The 21,216-nt window shown below is 38.7% G+C and overlaps 2 protein-coding genes across 7 annotated transcripts in view; one reads left to right on the top strand and one right to left on the bottom strand.

The window, feature by feature from the left end:
- Nucleotides 1-3,091: 3,091 nt before the first annotated feature.
- Nucleotides 3,092-4,414, bottom strand: LOC128859962 (tRNA N(3)-methylcytidine methyltransferase Mettl2). The gene is made up of 2 exons (XM_054097142.1): nucleotides 4,220-4,414; nucleotides 3,092-4,015 (listed from the first exon to the last, which is right to left on the bottom strand). The coding sequence occupies exons 1-2, from the start codon at nucleotides 4,339-4,341 to the stop codon at nucleotides 3,187-3,189; spliced, it is 951 nt and encodes a 316-aa protein (XP_053953117.1). The 5' UTR covers nucleotides 4,342-4,414; the 3' UTR covers nucleotides 3,092-3,186.
- Nucleotides 4,415-9,782: 5,368 nt separating this feature from the next.
- Nucleotides 9,783-21,216, top strand: part of LOC128860238 (neuronal synaptobrevin) — a 39,571-nt gene continuing 28,137 nt past the window's right edge. For 3 of the 6 annotated variants that reach the window (XR_008454230.1, XM_054097623.1, XM_054097627.1), the window contains exons 1-3: nucleotides 9,783-9,871; nucleotides 10,420-10,745; nucleotides 10,837-11,109. Coding sequence is in view for 1 of the 6 variants with exons in the window: in XM_054097627.1 (XP_053953602.1) it covers nucleotides 11,108-11,109 (2 nt within the window). In the remaining 5 variants the exon portion in view is untranslated. Of the gene's footprint in view, nucleotides 9,937-9,972; nucleotides 10,099-10,419; nucleotides 10,746-10,836; nucleotides 11,110-21,216 lie in introns of those variants that run through there. The other 3 variants (XM_054097625.1, XM_054097624.1, XM_054097626.1) reach the window with 3 other exon arrangements.

The following is a 21,216-nucleotide window of genomic DNA, read 5'->3' on the forward strand; positions in this document are numbered from 1 at the left end:
TAGCCCAATTGTCACATATATTTGCCACAGTCGAGATATGTATGTTGTGGCAATTCGAAAATATCCAATATTCCAATAAACAAATTAAATTGAGCAGACGCGTGCTGAAAAAATTTGCACATTAGAATCGAATTGCAGTCAACAATTCGCTTTTCGTTGATTTTCTGCTTTTTGTTGTATTATCTTTTGTTCGTTGTTTCCTACTGTCTTCTTACTTCACACCACCGTTCGCAGGTGTGCATTTGGATAAATGCGTGTGATTCACCGTCTTCTACCACATTTTTTCATCAATTGGTTCGCACATAAAATGTTTTTATTGAATTTTCGTTTGCTCACAGCCACCGCCCTTGCGGATCACAAATTAACACTCACAGATTTTAGCAAATATTATTAATTTAACACTAAATTTTTCGCATCCAATAATTTTATCCATGGAAATTTTCCTCAATCATATAGAAACAACAACACTAAAGCGGCGTTACATACGACTTGCCGCAATTTATGCCTCGTTTACCTGGAAATTCACTCGAAAACTAACTCGAATTTTGCCAGCAGGTTTTCGTGAACACTGACGGGCACAGTGCTGCCAAGTCAACAAAGTTTTGTAGGGTTGCATTTGGGGTGTGTATTCGGTTCACAAAATAGATACGAATTAGTATTTGACAACAATAATTATAAATGTTCCGATATTTTTTTATTATATTATAATAATATCTCAGTTTATTGGCAAGTATTGAAAACTGATTGCATCAATAATGAAAATTAAATCAAATTAATTATATTTAATTGTTAATAATAAAATAAATTTAATTAATGGTAATTAATTAATTTAATGATTAAATTAACTTAATTTAATTATCTGAAAAACCACCAGATAGCATCACGCGAATGGCACTGGACTGGAACCCGCAAAGGAGCAGAGGTCGGGGGCGACCAAATAACACTTGGAAAAGGTCGATACTGCGCGAACTAGCAGATGCAGACTTCTCATGGGACGGTACAAAAACACTAGTTCAGAACCGTATTCGATGGAGGAGTCTTGTTGAGGCCCTATGCTCCAGAGAGGAGTGAACAAGGAAAAAATAATAATTATCATTATTTACTGATTAATTTAATTATCTTAGTTATTTAGCATTAACAATTAAATAATTACAAATAACTGCGTTAATTACTTATTTCAAGTTTTGTTTAAAGAACTTTGTGTAGCAACTCGGTTAAAGGCACATAACCTCTATATCTGAACAACTTGGATATATCGTCCCCTTAGTATTAAAATAGCCTATACATTTTTTGATGTTTTGAGAAAATGAATTTCAAACTTTTTGTCGAAAGTAGCTCTCACTCAAATCTCGTTATGTCTGTAAATATTTATTATTTTTGACTGACGTTTTGACCCACTTTGTGGAACTAGAATTTGACAAAATTTTGACCACATATAAAATTGACGATGAAGAATCCAAAAATTCAATAAAAAAATAATAGCCTATGAGCACATAGACTATTGTTATACTAAGGGGACGATATGAATATGCAGCCAAGGACCGGCATCGCAGAACTTTCTCCACCTGATTGAATTTTCTATGACTTTACGTTATATACACCTACATTCCAACAATATGAAAAATCGTGTGAATTGTTAACATTGAAAATTTCGGTTCAGCCGCAAAATGGCTCCTCGTTAAGAATGACGCATAGACCTATCGGATAAGAAGAAAAGAGAATTAAAACCAATATATGTATGTGAAGAAACTGAAATGAATTAAGAATATTCGTCATGTTAAAATGAATTTAAACTCCAAGTCATGCTTAAAGATAGCCTAATTAAAAAATATGACAACAGAAAATGTTCGCCGAAATTAATTAATTTCCAAGCCTAGCTCATACAAGATACAAACACTTGAAAAATCAAAAGAAATTTCCATTAATAAAAGAAAACGAAATGCACAAAAATATAAGTATATCAAACCAACGATTTGCATTAAAAATTATTTAACTCAATTCAAAATATGACACTAGAAATAAAGCTAGGGAGATATTCCACGACAGTCAGTTCTACGTTACCGGAACGACCCGGCCAAGGACTGTCACTTCAGCAACATTCCCCATATACACATGTATGGGGAATGTTTATGCTGCTACAACAACAACATAGGGAGCTAACGTAGTAACGGTACAGACAAATAAAGTTTCATGTCCGAATATACCGTTAGGTCCAACTATATAAACTCAAATAGTGACGGGGGGAATACGGCTGGCGCTTTGTTTGCTCGTTTAATAATAATTTCATTCATCTGCCTTAAGGGGGGAGCCTCATGTAGAAGTCTCAAAAAATCGATTTTTTTATTTTTCAATATTTCGAAAGTATAGTGTCTTAAGAATATACTGTGAAATACCCACTAACTAGGTAGAGAGCGGTCTGCGCGCTGATGTACCTCAAACTTTAAACGCGATTATCTCGAAACTGTATTTTTAAAAACTGCTCGTGTTATAACTCAAAAAGTTATCGACCGATTTGTTTGAAATTTGGTGAGGCCTTTTTGTATGTTACTACCGGAAGGATGAACCAAAAACTTTAGACATTTCGAGTTGATAAATTACTTTTTGGGGGTTCAAAATGTCAACAAAATAGCCCTAAATTCTGACTTTTTTTCAAAAGTTCATTTTACAATTAATTTAAAATTTTTTTTTAATTTTAATTCATCCTTTCCGTTAATATTTCATAAAAAGAAATCACTTTTATTTTTTTGTTTCAGATCGATAGATTAAGAGTGATAAATGGAGCAGTTTGGGACCTCGCGCCGTAGGCAGCCGACAAGAAATGATGCTGAGCCGCCATTTTGAAAAAAAAAAATTTTTTTGTACTCTTAAAAGGTTAAATAAAGTTGTGTTAAAGTTTCTAATTAATATAATTATTTTATCACCTTTAAAAATATGTTTAAAAAATGACCGATTTTGAGGCTTCTACATGGACTTCCCCCCTTAAATAATAATTTAAAAAAAGAAGAAATTTCAGGCATATAGACTTGCAAACAAAACTTGCTATGAATTATGTGTCTATTCGCTAATTCCAAATGGTAATCACATTACGACGTTATTTAAAAAAAATTACATCCTTTTATTTCTTATTATTTACACATTTTTCACAGTGCACAGATTAAGCTCAACTTTCAAAACTTGGATCGAATTCTAGTCCTTTGGCGCTTCATTCACTGGCTTGCGAAGTTTGGTTTGTATCCACACCCTGTACATTTTCAGCATTCGTCCTCGATTTACTTGTAATCGCCGATCCACTATACTCTGCTCCTCTACAAAACCCACGTTACAAAAGAGATCCCTAACCTCTTCTTGTGTAAAGAAGTACACCATTGTGCCATCACCACGCACATAAAAGTTATCTTCCAAACATTTGCCGCTCTTGAAACGTAACTGTGCCATATCATAGCGACCATAGTCCCGGAAAAGCAACAAGCCACCTGGCCGCAAGTAACGAAAACAATTCGCAGCTATGCTTTTCATTTTTGCCGGCTCAATCGCTGAGAGTACAAAAATTAGCACAATAATATCCAATGAATTTTCAGCAAAAGGTACTTGCCACTCTTCGAGCGTGGCGTCCATAACAAATACCTCGCAACGCTTGGCATCATATTCTTTGCTCGTACGCAATATTTCAATAGCGCGTGCAGAAAAATCACAGCCATACACTTTTAAATTCGGTTCTTGACTATATTTTAATATTGGCAAAATAGTGTTTCCAACTCCACAGCCCAATTCGAATATGGTACGTTGTTTTTGCACCCCAGTCTCAGGAAGCGCAGCAAGTTCAGCAAATTCTGTAAATAGCCAATGTCGATCCTTGAAGAAGCGGTTTTGGTGCACACCGTAAAACGAGTCCCAAAACTTATCGGCATCATTTTGAAACTTTTGCTTATCCTCCGCTTTCATTTTCTCTGTAGAATTTTTATTCACCGCCGCAAGTGCCTCTTGCTCCTGCTCCTCATCCCATTCAACATTATCCCTAAAGATATATAAGAAAAAACGAATAATATGTTTAAGCCAATGATATTTAGGAAATTATACCAAGCATTAAATTGAAATACATCACGTGGATCATTTAAGAATCTACCACCAGTGGCTGGTTTTCGCCGATAGCGCGTATGTTCCCAACTTGAGAACAGGCGCCATTTGAGCGCAATATTATATGTTAACTTAACATAATTACCAAGCGTTGTGCTTAAATACGTCATTGTCATTGGTCAAAAACCGATTTCCAAATTTCGGGCGCTTTTCTTCGACAATTTCACTCAGCTCCGCTGGATTTTCCTCATTTCCCAATGAAGTCATATCAAAATAAATGCGGCTAACAATTTGCTCGTATTTACATTTGCGTTTACAGAACTTGCTTCTTGTACGATGGTCCGATCACAATAGCCATAGAGTAGATGTTTTTTGAATCACATTATTGTGAGCTAAAGTGTAAGTAACTGTGACACATGCTACAAAAATACAAGTAAAAACACTCTTCTTTGTCCCAATTTTTGACGGTCACCCTTAGTGTCAGTCTGACAGATAGTCAAGTGTGAGATGGTGTGCGTTTTCGGTCTGTTTGCTTGAGCATATTGGCTTGGTTGCAATGCCAAATTAGAATTTTCTTGGTAACATTAAAAATAATAGAAAAAATGTAAAATAATATTTTTGACCTGGAAAATTTACAATAACAAATTTTTTTAATATATTTCCGGGATACAATAATTCTTTTTATTGAGAAATATCAGAATTTCTAAGTAATTTTTTACACCTTTTGATACGATTTTTTATAAAATTTCTTTAAATGTTGCCAGCAAAATTTCTTTATATTTGGTACCAAGTGCCGCTGGCAAGCGATTTGATGACCTTGTTGTGCTGTTAGACCTTAGTTGTAATTGCGATTGTGTGCGATGAGAGCTAATTATCAAAGATGACGCCCACAGTTTTGGGGTTGTTAATTGTCGCTATTGGTGAGTCGTCGACTTTCACCCTTAGCTGGATTTCGACCTTGTTGTTGTTGTAGCAGCATAAACATTCCCCATACATGGACGGGGAATGCTGCTGGAGTGACAGTCTTTGGCCGGATATAAATCCGGGTCGTTTCGGTAACGTAGAACCCACTGTCATGGGAACGCTGGATTTTCACCTCTTTCGCCCAGGTGACAAAAAGGGTCACCGTGGATTTGGTGAGAGAAAGTTGGAGATATAAACCTTCACTTTAAAACACAAGCCATCGATGTCATTGCCCGGCGTCATTGTCAAACAATTGTCAGTGAGACTCCCTCTGGTGATTGGGGGAGCTTCGAGATGTAAAAGTTGGAAACCATTGGTGGAAAGGCACCACCCTGAGGTACACTTTGCTTTATCCTACTCCGTTTTGCGTTTTGTTCTCAAAAGATGACTGAGGAATGCCGACCACTGAAATAGTTCGGAGACCACCTCTTCAGTCCCGGTGAGTGCTGTGGTGGTACTGTGCACTCTGCGGAATCCATACTGATGTGTAGCTAGATTCAGATGTTTCGTGTAGTACTCCCACTCTAGAGGGCCTCAAAAGTCGTCACTACTGAAGAAAGGAGAGTTATCAGGCGAGTTTTAAAGGTTTCAATGATGGAATCTCCCTTTCATGGACAAGTTGAATACCCTTGCGAGATATTCGACTACCAATTACGTGGTGCACTATTGTTTGGCAGTTTGTGCTGCCATCTGGTGGCACGATGCTCGGACCTATCGGCCGGAGAATGTAAAGTAGCTCCCACATTCCTTCGAGTCCGATGAATTGCTATCACTAAAGGTGATTGCCATCTTGTAGTTGTGCTTTTTTGGATTCAATAAGATTCTTATGGTGTACCAGTGCTTACACACACCAGTGGTGAAGTTGTAGATCTTCATGTGTCCCTCCCAGTTGTTCCGCTTATGTCGGATGACCAGTGTCCCTTGCACGGGGATCTCCGGGATCCCCCTGAAGTAGGTAGTCACGTTTATTTCGCGAGGTCAGCCCAATTAGCTTCGTTAAAGTTAGCATAGGCCGGTGATTCGCGGAAATAAAGTCGTCAGGTCTCTCAATCGAGAAGATAATGAGTAGATGGTCTGATGCCAAAAATAGCATAGGCCGCCATACACGCCACATTCCCATAGCAGACGGTTCTACGTTACAGGAATTACTCGACTACTAGCCATGTATAATACATCTTCTTATCTTTGTTTGTTCTTTGAGCTTAGTCTCTTGCTGTTATTTGATAGTGAAAATGATATCGATGGATACTCGCCTTCACCAGTTTTTTTTCTCCTTACAATTCCCCGCGCTCCCTCCATTGAATTTCTGAATATAAACTACGAAAAACTTAGCTAGTGAGAAGTCGCTTTTACTTAACTTCGGTATCAAACTAATGGTATAAAAACTACCTGAGCTCTCTTCCACACCGGAGGGAATCTCGGACAAATCCGTTATCCGAACAAGATGTAGTAGAATCAGTTCGCTTCTTTGCAGTGGTATCACTGGATATGTTTATCCATTCTTCTAATTCCACATAGGCAGTAGCTCTAGGACTACTTGCACCGGCTATATTTATACCTTACAGAGCTATATTCCAGTCTGTACTCTTTCTACGATTTTCTTGAGTTACCTACATTACATACTGGATAATGGTGTAATTTGATAGGTAGAGCTTGGATCAAACCTTCTAATTCGTTTTGCGACCACTGAAAGTCACATCACTACTAAATTTGGGAGCAAAAACTTTTTACGCAAAATTAATTAGTATAGCTATTTAACACTATACACGCTCTGGATCTCTTCAGCCGGTGACGCCTTATTATTTCTGTTCCTGAGGGCCCTCACCCAGCTTCAGTAGGCCCACAAGCGTGAGGTCATAGCGCGATGTGATCTGGACCACTGTCAAGTGATGTATCATTCGTCGATATCCGAGAGTCGCAATTCTCTCTCGCTCCTCCTATTGCACTAAAGTCTACTGGGATCAAGTCTCTCTTTTAGCTGCTGCGAAGTATACCGTTCCGGTCACATGCTTTGATTTCACATCCAGAGAGACTGCTACCGTGGCAGGGATGTTTGGCACTGATACGGTTTGGGCTACTGGATTGTTGCATGCATAGCTTTTGGCTTCATAGTGATAAAATCGAACTGGTAATTCAACGGAAGCGCAATCTCATAGGATCCCTCGTTTATTTCAGTTTAAGTCTAAGCTCAGAGTCGAACACGCCAGGTTATATTGTTAAAGCTAATGTTTCGTGCTTTAAAAAGTCCGATTGCATTGTCCGTAGACATATTCGGGCCTCTTAGAAGGAATACCATCAAATTGTGGTCTGGCTGTGCATTATTATCCCCTCTTCTTAGTGTCTAGCTGAGGGCCTTTGAACCCTCCAAGCCAATCCACGATATTCTCGTCCCTGCAGTCTACAGGTAGAAGAGCTGGCCTAAAGTACACCACGCAGCAAGAAAGAAGGTATACCCAGGCTATAAAAACTTAGTCCACTATAACCTATTGGAGTGCAGTGAAATCTTTCGGCCTAATTGCCTCCGCGGGATGATTTTGGACAGCAACACCAAATGAATGTCCTTGAAAGCAGCCGAGTAGCTGGAATGTTATCCACTCTTAATCCGCGGTGTCGAAACGGCAGGAATGCCCTGTCGCAGCCTCGGTCATATTGAGAGGCAGGAGACGCTCTATTACCTTTCTGTCTTCGGCCTCTTCCGGGTTAAGCTGCTGGTTTCTCGTCTTCTGCTGAAAGACAGGGGCTGGTCTTCCTGGGGAGTACTTCTTTCCACGCTGATGTACGTACCTCTACTCTACTCTCGCTCTGATGGACCTTGCAGCCGTTATTCTGTAACTAGGACGGCTACTTCAGGGATTTTAACTATCTAAGTAACGTAGATACCACTCAACTCCCACCCCAGTCCTGGATCATACAAGCTCCCAGGGTGTCCAGGTGGCGACAGGATAACTCCATCGACAACGCATTCCGTTATAACAGAGGGCGTTAACTAACTGTCCGTTACGGGGCTGACTCAGATTTTTCCCGACCAAGGTCTGTCGCTCCAGTAAACTAGCCTTGTTTAGTGTACCGTTCCTCACCCCCCCATTCGATCGGCACAGGAGCAATCTCTTGCAGCAAGTTCGTTCCAAATACTTCTCTTCATCAGGCAGCTATTGCTTTAACGGCTTCAACGTCAAATGTGCCAGCAAGGCAACTGCCGCCACAAACCAAACCTTAATGGTGCAACACAACTCCCTCTCTTGCTCCCCCGCACAGTCTGTTCCATGCGTCAGATCAGGGCTTCTCCAAATCTGACGGCTGTCAAGTGCAATTCTGGCAATCGCTGGTGCCACTTTCGGAGGTGCTCTAGCCTGCGCACCACTCGTGAATGGACACGCGACTAAGTTGCCCCCTGTGGCGCGGTCGCCCGTCACCATCAGACTGCAACAACAACTGCGGAACGTGCAGCAGGACCAACGTAGATAACCACACGCGTCCCTTACATCCTGCGTTAAGACTATACTGCCGATGAGCTTCAAACTTCTCCAACTAAACTGCAACGGAATCAGACTTAGGATCTCCTAAGATTCATCAATGTATCCTCTTCCGGATCTCCTAAGATTCATCAATGTATCCAAGTGGAAGAGTGATGTCAAACTAATTTATCCGTCTTACTACCAACTTTTTATCTCAATTCTTTCTTCTGAAATCTATCCGGGTGTAGTACAATGGTCTCCTGACTGAGTGCTTGGACTTGTCCAATTCCCCACAAATCTAATGTAATCTAATCTAACAGAATCAAGAGCAAGATAGATGAGTTAGTCGACTTTATAAGCCGACATGAAATCAAAATAGCTGCGGTCCAAGCGGCAAAACTCCACGCTAACTCCTTTTAATGGAAGACTGCTCCATCGAAAACATTTTTACATGCGGTGTTATTGAACCAAAGTAAAATTTTTATTCCGAACTTCGTGGAATTTTTCATGAACATGCTAATAGGGGCCTTAATTATTATATATACCTATATATATAATTGGCGCGTACATCCTTTTTGGGTGGTTGGCCTAGCTCCTCCTCCAATTTGTGGCAAGAACGGCAGATATTTTTTACGAGGAGCTTTTTCATGGTAGAAATACACTCGGGGGTTTTCCATTGCCTGCCGAGGGACGACCGCTATTGGGGAAAACGTTTTCTTCTTTTTGGTCTTTCACCGAGTTTCGAACCTATATTCTCTCTGAATTCCGAATTCGGCTATGGCGACCAAAATTATTAATATTTATAAATAAAGTATTTCACATTTTATCGTTAATATTGATTACCTAAACACTTAAGGATAGCAATTTAAGTCCATGCTTTGGGTATTAGTGAATAATAAATATTATATATTTGCATATAAAATGTAACCTGAGCCATTGTCCCACAGTGTGCACGTATTCATTTACTTCGGGTACTTTTAATAACTTGCATTTAGCTAAAAATAGATTTGTCAGATGATACACCTTAAAATCACATCCTATTTATTCTTACCTACAAAGCGCAATTTCATTCATGACCATTGGCAACAAACACATAAGCGGTGTTATGCGGTGTTGTACTTCAAGTCTCCGAAAGTCTCAAATCTGTTGAACTGGGCTTGCGCAAAACGGAAGTCTTCAAAAAGGAAACAAATGCATTTCGAATCATGCAGCACAATTAACTGTCTCATTTTCACCCATATAAGTACAAACCAAGTCAGGCAAAGACCAAAAATTCCAACACAGTTCGTAGTTGCGTGCTTTCGAAAATTCATCACACGAGCGACGTGGAGCTGGAACCGAGCAATGAAAAATTTTTCGCAGTTGGATAAAAATTTACCGTAAGTGAAAATGTGCGCTACGCATGCAAAAGATCAAGAAAATTAATTTTTGCCATTCAAATAGTGTAAAATATATATCATACATATAAAATTATAAACGAAGAATTCGAAGAGTAAAAATTATAAGCAGAATTGTGTGGTCAAAAAGTTTTCAGCGAAACTAGGTTTTTTCTTAGCTAGCGAGGAAAATATTGAAGCGATGATCCAAGTGTCACTAATATAATGATGTAAAAACTTTCATTGATTTTTCATTGCTGGCAATTGCTGTGGGAATTTGCGCATATGAATAGTGTAGAAAAATAATATTTAATAATCAACTTGAATTAACAGTTAAAATTTTTCAAAAATATTTCTCAATTAATAATCTTAGTTAAATGTGCTTTATTCGTAAACATACACTTTTTGTTACAATAAGTAGTAATTTTGTATGAATTGTATATGTATAATGTAAAATGTTGCATGCATACATACATACGAATTAACGAAAATTCAATTTTGCTATTTTCCATTTCCCCAACTAAAAACAAACAAAAATGCCAACTATGCAGTGTCAAACTTCGCACGTCGTATACAATCATAAATTGGGCTGAATAACCAGCAATATCCAAAAGAAAAAAAAAATAACGTAAAAACAACGGAGGACACACATACGAAATTCTGCGAGTCATCCAATAAAAGGCAGGAACAGCCGAAAATACGCGTAATCTCTATTTTTCGAAGTACGATTGCACAAAGCTTGCTAACTTCGAAAACAACCCTAAATCAAAACTCACCCCAACACGTACGACACACAATCAAAAACAAAAAAAAAAAACAAACAACAATAGAGCAAGTCACCTACCATCAATATCCTCTTCTATTGTGTTTGTGAGTGGTGAGTAAGGAACATCAGTGGCCAGCCACACTGTCACCACTTTAACAACCAACAACGTTGTTGAGTTTTTTTTTCTCTTTTTTGCGAGTAGTACCGTCGTCAGTGCTAGCGAACGTCGCTCGCCGTTTTACCGTAGATCAGCGCAAAGTATCGTCGTCTATCTACACCACCTTGCCGCACCCTATCGCCCACTCACCTAGCACAACAGTCGAAAGTAGCAGCAGCAGCAGCAACAGCAACAACAGCGGCAGCGGCAGCGACAGGGACAGCGACAGCGACAGCAACTAATATTCAATTTCTCTAGTGCTCAGTGCTTTTAGTCCCGTAGTCGCAGCGCAAAGTATCAAAAGAAAGCAAGGAACATGTGAGTGTTGATTGACTGATATTATTGATTTTACAATTTATTCAAAATTTTTTTTTAATGCGTTTTTTTGCTTTTGTTTTGTTTATTTGTTTTTTTGGGTGATATTATTATTTTTTAATGGCATTAATAGTGTTTGTGCGTATTTTGTCGCAAAAACGCAAAACTTTATAAAAAAAAGAAAAAAGGTAGTGATTACATTAGTGGTGGTACAAAAACAACAACGACATGGTTGACGAGAAAACTGCCTTTGTGGTATAGCGACACCCACTCAACCACAGAAATACTTACATATATTAACACTCCGCTGTGAAATCCACTGGTGCCGAACTGTCGACCTTCTAGTGATTGAGGAATCTCTGCCAGTTCGCATTTATCTTTTCTTTTCTGTACAAGCAATTGTGGAGCTACATTGTACGGTTCTTACCTATTGCTTGCTGCATCGCTCGCTGAGTTAACCCTTTCGATCCGAAAAGCTGCTGAGGTAAAGGGAACTTGTTTTACGTTTTCAATCGTTACAATAGGGAAAATAAAAGCATTCCATCACATCAGGATTTGAATCGGGTAAAAAGGGGGGTTGGAAGTTGCTGGGACATATGTATATGTCCCGTCAGTGTTTTTGAATTTGACTTATATGTCCCGATTAGTATTTTATGCTCGAACATATACCGGGACACATACATAGGTCCCGTTCGGATCGTAAGGGCTAAAAGTTCTTTATTGAAAAAACAAAAAAAATGTACGCATGCATAAGCACCTGTGTTTTGCAATAGTAGCAGCACCGCATATGGCAAAGCTTTGACTAATTAGTTATTTTTTATTTTATTTTATTCAATTTTTTTATTTTTTTTTTATAAAAGTTTAGTTTATACTACAATGAAAAACCATATAATATAAAAGTTCCAACTTTGCACAAAATTAAAAAAAAAACTCAAAAAACTTTCAATACATATTTAAACTTTTTAATCAGAATCTCTAGAAAAATTTTGAGTATGCAGTTTTATGGCCAATGTATTTTGGTGCAATTTGAACTGCCACAAAAACCGCTGGCGATACTGTGCTTTTCCTCCGTATAAGGAATATCCAGCATTCGTTATATCGAAAACATAAAACCGTCAACAAAAAAAAAAAAAAAATTCAAAAATCAATGCGAATTTTGAGCCACTTTAAATTGGTATTGTACAATTATATTATTATTATTATTAATTCCTGTGATTCCAGGGAGGAAACATTGGCACAATATTTCACCCAATTTAATGGCCCACAAAAACTGCATGCCGAACATTTTTTTAGAAATTCTAACTACAAAATAATTATAAAATACTGATGAAAATTTTTTCAATTATTATCGTTAGTGCAGTTTGAATTATAGTTTTATAAAAAAAAATAAACATGAGCAAATAGTCAAAACTTTCCAATATGCCGCGCTGCTATTATTGTGATAAAAAGTGTAGGTTTTTATTTTTGAATAAAGCTGCCAAAAATGAATAGAACAATAGATCTGTTTATGTAAAAATTATGCAGTAATTTGCCAGTCACTTAATTTCCGAGAATTCTCTTTCAAAGAGAAAAATGTCAAAAAGTACATGAAGACAAAACAAGCAACAATTTGCAAGTTTTACAAACAGCTGATTAAATTGTTGGCAGGAAGTATCACAAAAAATAAAAATGTTTTCAGTTGAGCTACCTCGTATTAAATTAAAAAAAAAAATAAAGCAAATAAAATGCAAAATAACGAGCTTCGGCATCACATGATTCATTTTGTCCACAATAATTTGTTCCATTTCATCATCGCTGTCAGCTGAAGAACATTCCATTAGCAGTTGTATTTTTGTGGCAATCACAGCTTTCTTTACATTTTCCGTGCTGCCTTCTATGCCTGTATGCAAGTGTATACAAATTGATTAATAACCAAGAAGTACAAGCATAAAGCACAAAAGATACCATCAATGTTTTCGAATTGCAGCGGAAACTGCGGCAATGATGACTGGAGCCTGTGGTTGAGGAATATATGCCACTAAATCATTGACCGATTCCTATTTAATATATAACTTCAAATAAATTTTATCTAAAATACACTTACTTAAATTCCCCATTTTAATCACCAATTTAAATTTAGAATTTTGACTCAATTCGCAAATTTTAATTCGTGTTGGTTTTTACTTTGCGATCAGCTGGTTTTCTCACTTGCAAATTCTTACAAGTAAAAATTTACCCAGTAAAAACTTGTAGCTTCCCCTCAAAATGAAATGTTATTCTGCTCTCTCACTTTCCCCTACTTTGTGTAGTGTTGGACTTTTAGGGTACATGAACACCAAAAACTATTTGTTACAAACTATTTGCTTCATGAAGAGGCCTAATATTAAAATAAAATTATGAAATGAGAACAAGTGGCAGCTTTGTTTCATGCGTTTGAAGTACAGCGAAGTTTCAAATAACTCAATGTTCTATTCAAGGCGAATCTATTAAAGGTGGTATTGGTAAATCAGCTGAGATGTTTTTTTATTTCGCTGTGTCCATGTTGCTGTCAGCTGAGAATAAAATAAGGCGAATTCATTATTTGTTTTCTAGTTTCTCAATACTTTGCTTTGACAATCAAATAAACAGAACAATGTTGTTGGTCTAGTGCCACCACCTTTAATGAATGCGCCTTGGATCTATTTGACAGCGCTTTTGGCATTAGGAATTGAAAGGGATTGTCGCTTATTTATTTTGATTTGGTTTAGCTTTATTTGTGAATTTAAGGCAGATTACAGAGACTGTTTATTTAAATTTGCTCTTCCAAAATGTTTGAAGAAAATTTAATAAATGCCATTGAAAAGTGCATAAATGTTTTTATCATTCTTGAATTGTTTCTCGTCTCGTGCAAGCTTGCACAGAGCTGAAATTGCCCAAAAACTTTCCACGTTGCCTTGGTTGGTGTCTTATCTTGTAGATTTTTACTATTAAATGAAAAATTCGCAATAAGTTTTCACAGCTTCCAGTGAGCATCATGATTCAAAAATGTATTATTTATTATTAAAAATGGCTAGCAACTCTGTTTCCTTTTCCCTTTTACGAATCATCTGATTGTTATGACAGTATTCACAGTACCCATTTGACCATACAAGTTTTCAAGACCATTCAAGCCAAGCAAATCGAGTACAGGCAAGCAAAGCCAACTTGCATTCGGCCAGCGACTTAAGGGGTCCCGGTGGTCTAGAGCTCGAAAATTTAGGGTATTTTCAAGAATTTTTTTACAATAAAAAAAATTAAAAACGATATTTAAATTTTGTAGGCTTTTATTTAACTTATTTTACATACAAAAATGAAAAAAAAAATGTTAATTTTAATAATATAAAAATTGGCGCTGAAGTTGACCCTCCCGAAAATTAGACCTGGACGGTGTTGCCCAATTTGGCTCTTCTATTTATCTGAAACCCAAAAATCAAAAAACTTATTAATCAGTATGACTGTCGCTATGCCCCGCTACTAGAATAAAAAATTGCGCGGTTTTGAATTTGACACTCTAAAAATCGGGGTTTTTTCAGTTTTTTAAGAAAAAATACGAAATAATTGAAATAATAATATGATTCTTGTACGAGCGGTGTAGCCATTGATGTTGTGAAAAACATATTAAAAGTTCAGACGATACGGTTGAATAGTTTGTTTTTTTTGGCAACACCAGGCCGAAAATAGTAGTTTTGAGATAATTTAGTTTAAAGTTTTGAGAGTGGTCGCGTGACGAATCTGACTCTGCCTGCTATAACGGCTGTAGAATAGAAAATACTGCAAATATTCTTCCAAAAATTTGACAATATATTCTTAAAAGCCTATACTTTCGAAATATCAAACAAAAAAATCTATTTTTTGAAAACCACCGGCCCCCCAATTTAGACTGGTGAATATTCATCGCTTCCAGACTGGTTCGAAAAACTATTAGCGCTAAACTTCAACTTTGTTGCACATAGAAAAATTCTATACATGCACACATACATTTGTATTGCCTGTAGGGAAAATATTGAACCTACGAAATATATTTCTGGTTTAATACAAATGCAATTACGCCAATTTTTTACACCAAGTTTGATATTTTGATGGTGTAAGTAAAGCCGCTAAAGTGTATTTCCAGCTCATTAAGAGTGTGGCCTCCAAAGTTGACGTCTTGTACTGATGCAGTTAATTGGTATTAAAACAATTATAACCGAATAATCGAGCCTTCTTAATTATGCGTCGATTATCGAAACAGCGTGAGACAATTAACGCCAGTATTTTACAAGGAATAAGTTTATAAATTCTAAATTGAAGTAGAAGCGCACCAATTTCGTACTAATGGATTTTCCTACAGGGCTGTAATAACCGGAAATCAATTGGTGAACCCAAATTACTGTGTTTAATTACTTACAATGAAGAGCGACGACGTTATGGTTGACAATATTTCACTACACCAAAAGGTATAGCGGTGAGGAGTGAAAAGAAGGCAACATGGCTTTTTACTATTAAGTGTACATGCACAGTTATTATAATGGAGTATCGTAGGTGTAGTGGGCAGCCGCTGTAGCCGAGTGGCTTTAAGCGTGATTATCTTGTGGTTAACAGGGAGTATGATGTCCGTTCTCGGCATGCAGCATCAAATGACAAATACTTTTTTTTCTAATAGCAATTGGCACTCGGCAGGCAGTAACGAACTTCCGGGTGCCCTTCTGCTATGAAAAGCATTGTCATAAAAACTATCCGGCACTCGGAGGCAGCATAAAACTGTAGGGATTTCTACAGGGTTCGGCACTCGAAGTGTAACCATTTCAGACCGCACGCGCTCCTGATGCACGGACATCACTTGTCTGTTAGTTGGCTAAATGACAGTCCAGATTATTGTTTACAAGCGGGCGGAAGCATTTTGCCGAGAACAAACGCGAAAAAAGAAAATCAGTATCACAATCAGCGATTGTTCGTGAGCTCGAGCACCTTAAAGTAAAGGAAGTTTTTGTTTATCGCACCATTACGCATTACAATGATACTGGTAGCATCGCGAAACGTCATGGAGGCGGTCATCAAAAGACTGCAACGTCACGTGAAATGGTTCAAAAAGTGAAGAAGCGACTTGAGCGAAATCCCTGACGAAGCGCCAATCAAATGGCGAAGGAACTGGAAATATCTGACCGTCGCACCCACTGCATACTGAAAAATGAGCTCACAGACAAGCCTTACTAGATCCAAAAGGCGTATGATCTCACACCAAAGCAGCAACAAATCAGATTTGAGAGAGGGTAGGAGTTGTTTCGCTTTACCGAAAGCGATCAATTTCCGAACAATGTGATTTTTGACGAGAAAATTTTTCAAATTGAGCAATTCGTAAACTCCCAAAACGAAAGGGTTTCCTTGGCCGACCGTTCATACGAGAATTTCAGTCATCGATTGGCCAACTGGAGGCAGCACCCACCACAGGTAATAATTTGGGCCGCTGTAACCGCAGTTAGACGCTCTCCAATCGTTTTCATCGAGCCTGACGTCAAGGTAAATGCGAAATATTATCGGGAATGTATTGTAAAGGTTGCTTTGAAGCCGTGGACAAACAAACATTTCGGTTCCAGACCATGGACGTTTCAGCAGGACTCTGCTATGTCTCACAAAGCTCGAGTGAACCAAGAATTGCTAAAAAACGGCGTTCCGAACTTCATAGCGTTCATACAATCGCTCTCAAATTCACCAGACGTGAATACGATGGATTATTCTCTTAGGGCCATTTTGGAGAGCAAGGTCAGTACTAAAACATTCACCAGTCTCGAGGCGCTGAAAATAGCCATTGCCCGCGAGTGGGCCAAAATACCTGCAAGTCACATTCGGGCAGCTTGCGAATCGTTTCTGGACCGTCTCAAAGCAAAAGATGGGCATATCAAGCAAAAGTAAATTTATTCTTAATTTTGTATTATTTTCACACATTTTTTACTTTGAATAGAATAAAAATAATTGTCCAAACTGTATGGCCTTTTTAATGGGTTGCACTTCGAGTGCCGGACCCTGTATATGTAGAGCAGCAGCAAGACGCGCAGCCGAGAGGAGGAAAAACATCTAACAAAGCATATGTGCTTGTGTATTATATATTTTGCTGATATTAATATTATAATTTGGTACACGTTGGCTTAGTTTCCTACTTACATATGTATGTACGAGGATGTAAAGTGTGCACTTTGCGGTATTGATTAATTTCGGTTTTCATCAATGCGTAAAAAAATTGCATGATTCATTAAAATATTAGGGTAGCTGAATGTTGCTGGATAATTGAAAATTTTCACACTTCATATGCCACCCGTGCAACCGGAACTTTGGCTTACAATTATTAGATAATATTTTATTAAAAGTCAATTTGAAGAGAATGCCTTGCTAAGAAATTTGCTTGTGTGACTTTTGGCTGCAGCAAACATCAAGCCATTTTTGCACATTTTCCCAAGAAAGAAAGGGATGTCGTACGAGTGCATGAAGGCAAATGAAAACAAGTGATAATCAGACAGAGCTAAGTCTGATGATTAAGCCGCATAGGCATTTGCCTCCCGACTAAGAGGATCTACCATCTATCCATTTTTCGAGCGCGCTGTGCTTACTTAGTATGGTGGTGCCGCGCTGCTAGACAATATTACGAAATGTTGCATCTTTTGATATTCCGTTGGTTTTTAGAAGTAAAGCAAAATTCGTCGCTATGCAACATTTTCACTTGGTTCACTTTACAAAAGTACAAACAAAGGAGTTACAAAATTACCAGAACTAATCCTCTTCGCATATCCTATAGTAAAGGGTGATCAGAGTGATGGTACTTTTTCCAATAGGACTTCTTTGACGGATTACGAGTGACTACTGTCAAATTAAGTACATAATTTTTTTCAGTATTCATTGGCATTTCATCATGGAAAGACTTTCGCCTCAACAAGGAATATAAATCGTACAATTTTATTACGAAAATCGACCCTCTGTGAAAACTATTCAACGCGCGCTTAGGCCAACTTATGGTGTTCAGCGATGAGACCCATTTTTGGCTTATTGGCTACTTCAGTAAGAAAAATTGCAGTATTTGAGCTGAAAAGCCATTCAAGAACAGCCATTACATCCATTGAAAATGTCCGAAATTGAATCCACAACATTTGGTTCCAACAAGACGGCGCTAACTGCCATACAGCCCGTGAAACTAGGGATTTACTGCGTCTTCATTTCTCGTCTCGAACCAGTGGATTGGTCACCAAGGTCCTGTGATATCACTCGTTTGGACTTTTATTTGTAGGGCTATGAAAAATTTAAATGCTTTGTGGATAAACCAGCTTCGATTGACGTATTGGAAGGCAGCATTATTCTGTAGATACCGACCGAAGTCCGAATGGCCGGATTACGGTGCAGTTGCGGTCAACATTTGAAAGGGATTATCTTTAAAAAATAAATGCCACGAATGGTTCTACACAAAAAGTACAGATTGCCCAATATATTTGAATTTTCGTTGTTTTATTTTAATTTAAAATCTGATACCTTTACATTGATCACCCTTTACTTTAAAGACATAAAAATTCGGCAAATTTAATGCAAGAAAAAATTTTTGTTTTCTATCTAGGGTCTCACAACTGTTTTCCCTTACGATAATCATCAAGAGATGCTGTTGGAGATTAAGGAGGCATGCCACCTTGTTCACTGTTCATTGGTCTAGACTCTTCGCTGCACAAGCCCCTATTATTATAATACACTAAAACTGTGCCCTATTGTCAGCAGTTTTGGGCTTTAAGCCACCTCTGAATGCTTTGTTAAATATTTTCCGTATTTACCTCGATGGCCCCATATTCGTACATTACTTCCGATGCATATCAGCGGAATTAAAAATAGTTTATCTCCTACTTGGTCGTGTTTTAAAATATGAATAATTGTGAGATGGAGGAAATAACATTTCAAACGAAAGAAAAAAGCTAGAGAAAAGAACGCCATTATGTCGCAGTCTCTTCAGGAAAACCCTTCCTCGATATAGAAATATTCATAGCCGTGAAACCTTTAAAATGATGTCATGATAGGAAATGCTCATTAAGGCTGCAGCATTTTGGAAAGAAAATTCAATGAAGTCTTTGCCCGGAAATCGGCATCAAATTGCTGCTCTCTATGGAGAGTTTAAAAGCCAATAGGTTTTCCAATTGAAACATTTTTTAAGTGAAAGCAAGTTTTCAATATTTTGAGACGTTGATCAAAGATAAAGCGATCCACTCCGCATCACCGAGTTTTGCTACTGAGTTCCTGCAACGAGCGGCACCTCTCTCCGCCGGCAAGTGAACAGAGGCACTCCGCAAGGCGGTGTTCTCTCGCAACTACTCTGGATTGGGGTACTTAACGCCTTGCTGGAGGAGCTGGAGAGGCTAAAAGGTGATTTCTTACGCGGATGACGTGACACTTATTGTAAGAGGGAAGTTTTTAGATACTCTGATGGAATTAATGCAAGATTATCTGAATCTAGTTGTGAAATGAACCGCAAATTGCAGCCTCTCAATAAACCCTCTGAAGACGGAGCTCGTCTTATTTACGAGCAAATATAAAATATCTACAGTTTTTCTGGGCGTAGTGCATGGCTGGGTGTACTGCATGGAACTTATCCAGAGGTCTAACGTGGAACCTAAACAGTTGCCTTGCATGGTTGCAGAGGCGCTATCGGCAAAAGATGGGGCCTCTCGAATAAAATCACCTTTTGGCTTTATAACACGATCTTGCTGTGCGGAATTCTTGTCTGGTGGAACTCGATTGAAAGAATGGTATCAGTTAAGACGCTGGAGAGGGTACAATGGTCTGTCCTTATTGAAATCAGTGGGGCGCTCCGTACCACTCCTACTCCAGCGCTTAACGTTATGCTGAGTGTGGCACCTGTGGATATTACAGGAAAAACCACCGCTGCGCGCGCCGCAATCAGATTAAGTTGTTCTGGCCACAAGGTAGACTTAAGCTACGGACACTCTGGCATTCATAAAAATTTTGAGTTCATCCTCATGGTGCTGGATCATTGTACACCCACGCTAGGTCCGAGCGGAACTTTTTCCACTCATATTCCATCAAGAAGTGACTGGGCGGGGTGTAACATTTGGCGGAAAGGCATAGCAAACATGTTCACGGATGGCTCAAAGTTGGTGGGGGAGTATTCTGTGAGGAGCTCCCCACTAAGCTCAAACTCAGGCTCCGGGGAGTAATCTTTGAGGAGCCCTCCATCAAGCTCAAATTTAGGCTTCCGGGCCACTGTAGAGTTTTCCAAGCGGTGGTGGCCGCAATTAGGGAAGCAATGGATTGGTTGCTTACTTCGGTAATTACCGTTAAGGATGTAAATATTTACTCTGACTGCCAAGCGGTAATTATTTGAGAGTTTCAGATTGGTCGGGGAATGTCTGGCTTCTCTCTCGATTGCATCCATATACTTCGATATCAGGCTCATTTGGGTTCCCGGAACAGCGGCATAGATGGAAACTGCTGGGCTGATGAGCTGGCTAGACAGGCAACTTTGGAGACGGTTTTGTCGCAAAAAAAGGAAGAGGATCGGAGTTCCCTTGTGAACCTGTGGTCTGCTACTGGAAGGATGGGCCTCTCATCAACTCAGCGAGCGCTGGACTAGTGCGCAAACCTGCTAAGTCGCGAGATCCTTCTGGCCACGGCTAGATCGGGGGCGCTCGAGAGAACTTCTAAGGCTAACAAAGCCGCAGCTCTCGAATTTGGTGGGTATCCTTGACGGACATTGTCCGGGATTGCCTCTCAGCACATTCTTCTCAGCTGCTCTGCTCTCGTCTGGCTCTCCTTTTTCGCTACACCTGCGGTTATAGCGGGTTTAAATATAATACATCTGGGGAAGTTCATCAGTAGTTTGATGCGGCTAATTACGCACCTAAATTAGCTACCGTCGGTGTCGTCGTAAGTGTATGATCATCATCCCCTAATCCCAAGGTCCCTTCTTCTTTCCCTTTTCCCTATATGGTATCAAGGACAGCCATTTAACCTACCCTAACTCCATCAACTTTTTTAACGCAAAATAACTGTTCATATCAAAAGATCATGCGATTTCAAAAGAAATCATCCGATGATCCATCCTGTACATAAAAAGTGAGGCCTACTTCAAAACTTTCTTCGGCAATTTTCATG

This window comes from Anastrepha ludens, chromosome 4, assembly GCF_028408465.1.
Source record: "Anastrepha ludens isolate Willacy chromosome 4, idAnaLude1.1, whole genome shotgun sequence".
NCBI classification, from domain to species: Eukaryota; Metazoa; Arthropoda; class Insecta; order Diptera; family Tephritidae; genus Anastrepha; species Anastrepha ludens.

Excerpts from the sequence above, each read along its gene's own strand:
- LOC128859962 (XM_054097142.1), bottom strand. The coding sequence starts at position 4,341 with ATGACTTCATTGGGAAATGAGGAAAATCCAGCGGAGCTGAGTGAAATT. Across the intron at positions 4,016-4,219 it reads GTATTTAAGCACAACGCTTG|GGATAATGTTGAATGGGATG; the intron begins GTAATTATGTTA and ends ATATATCTTTAG.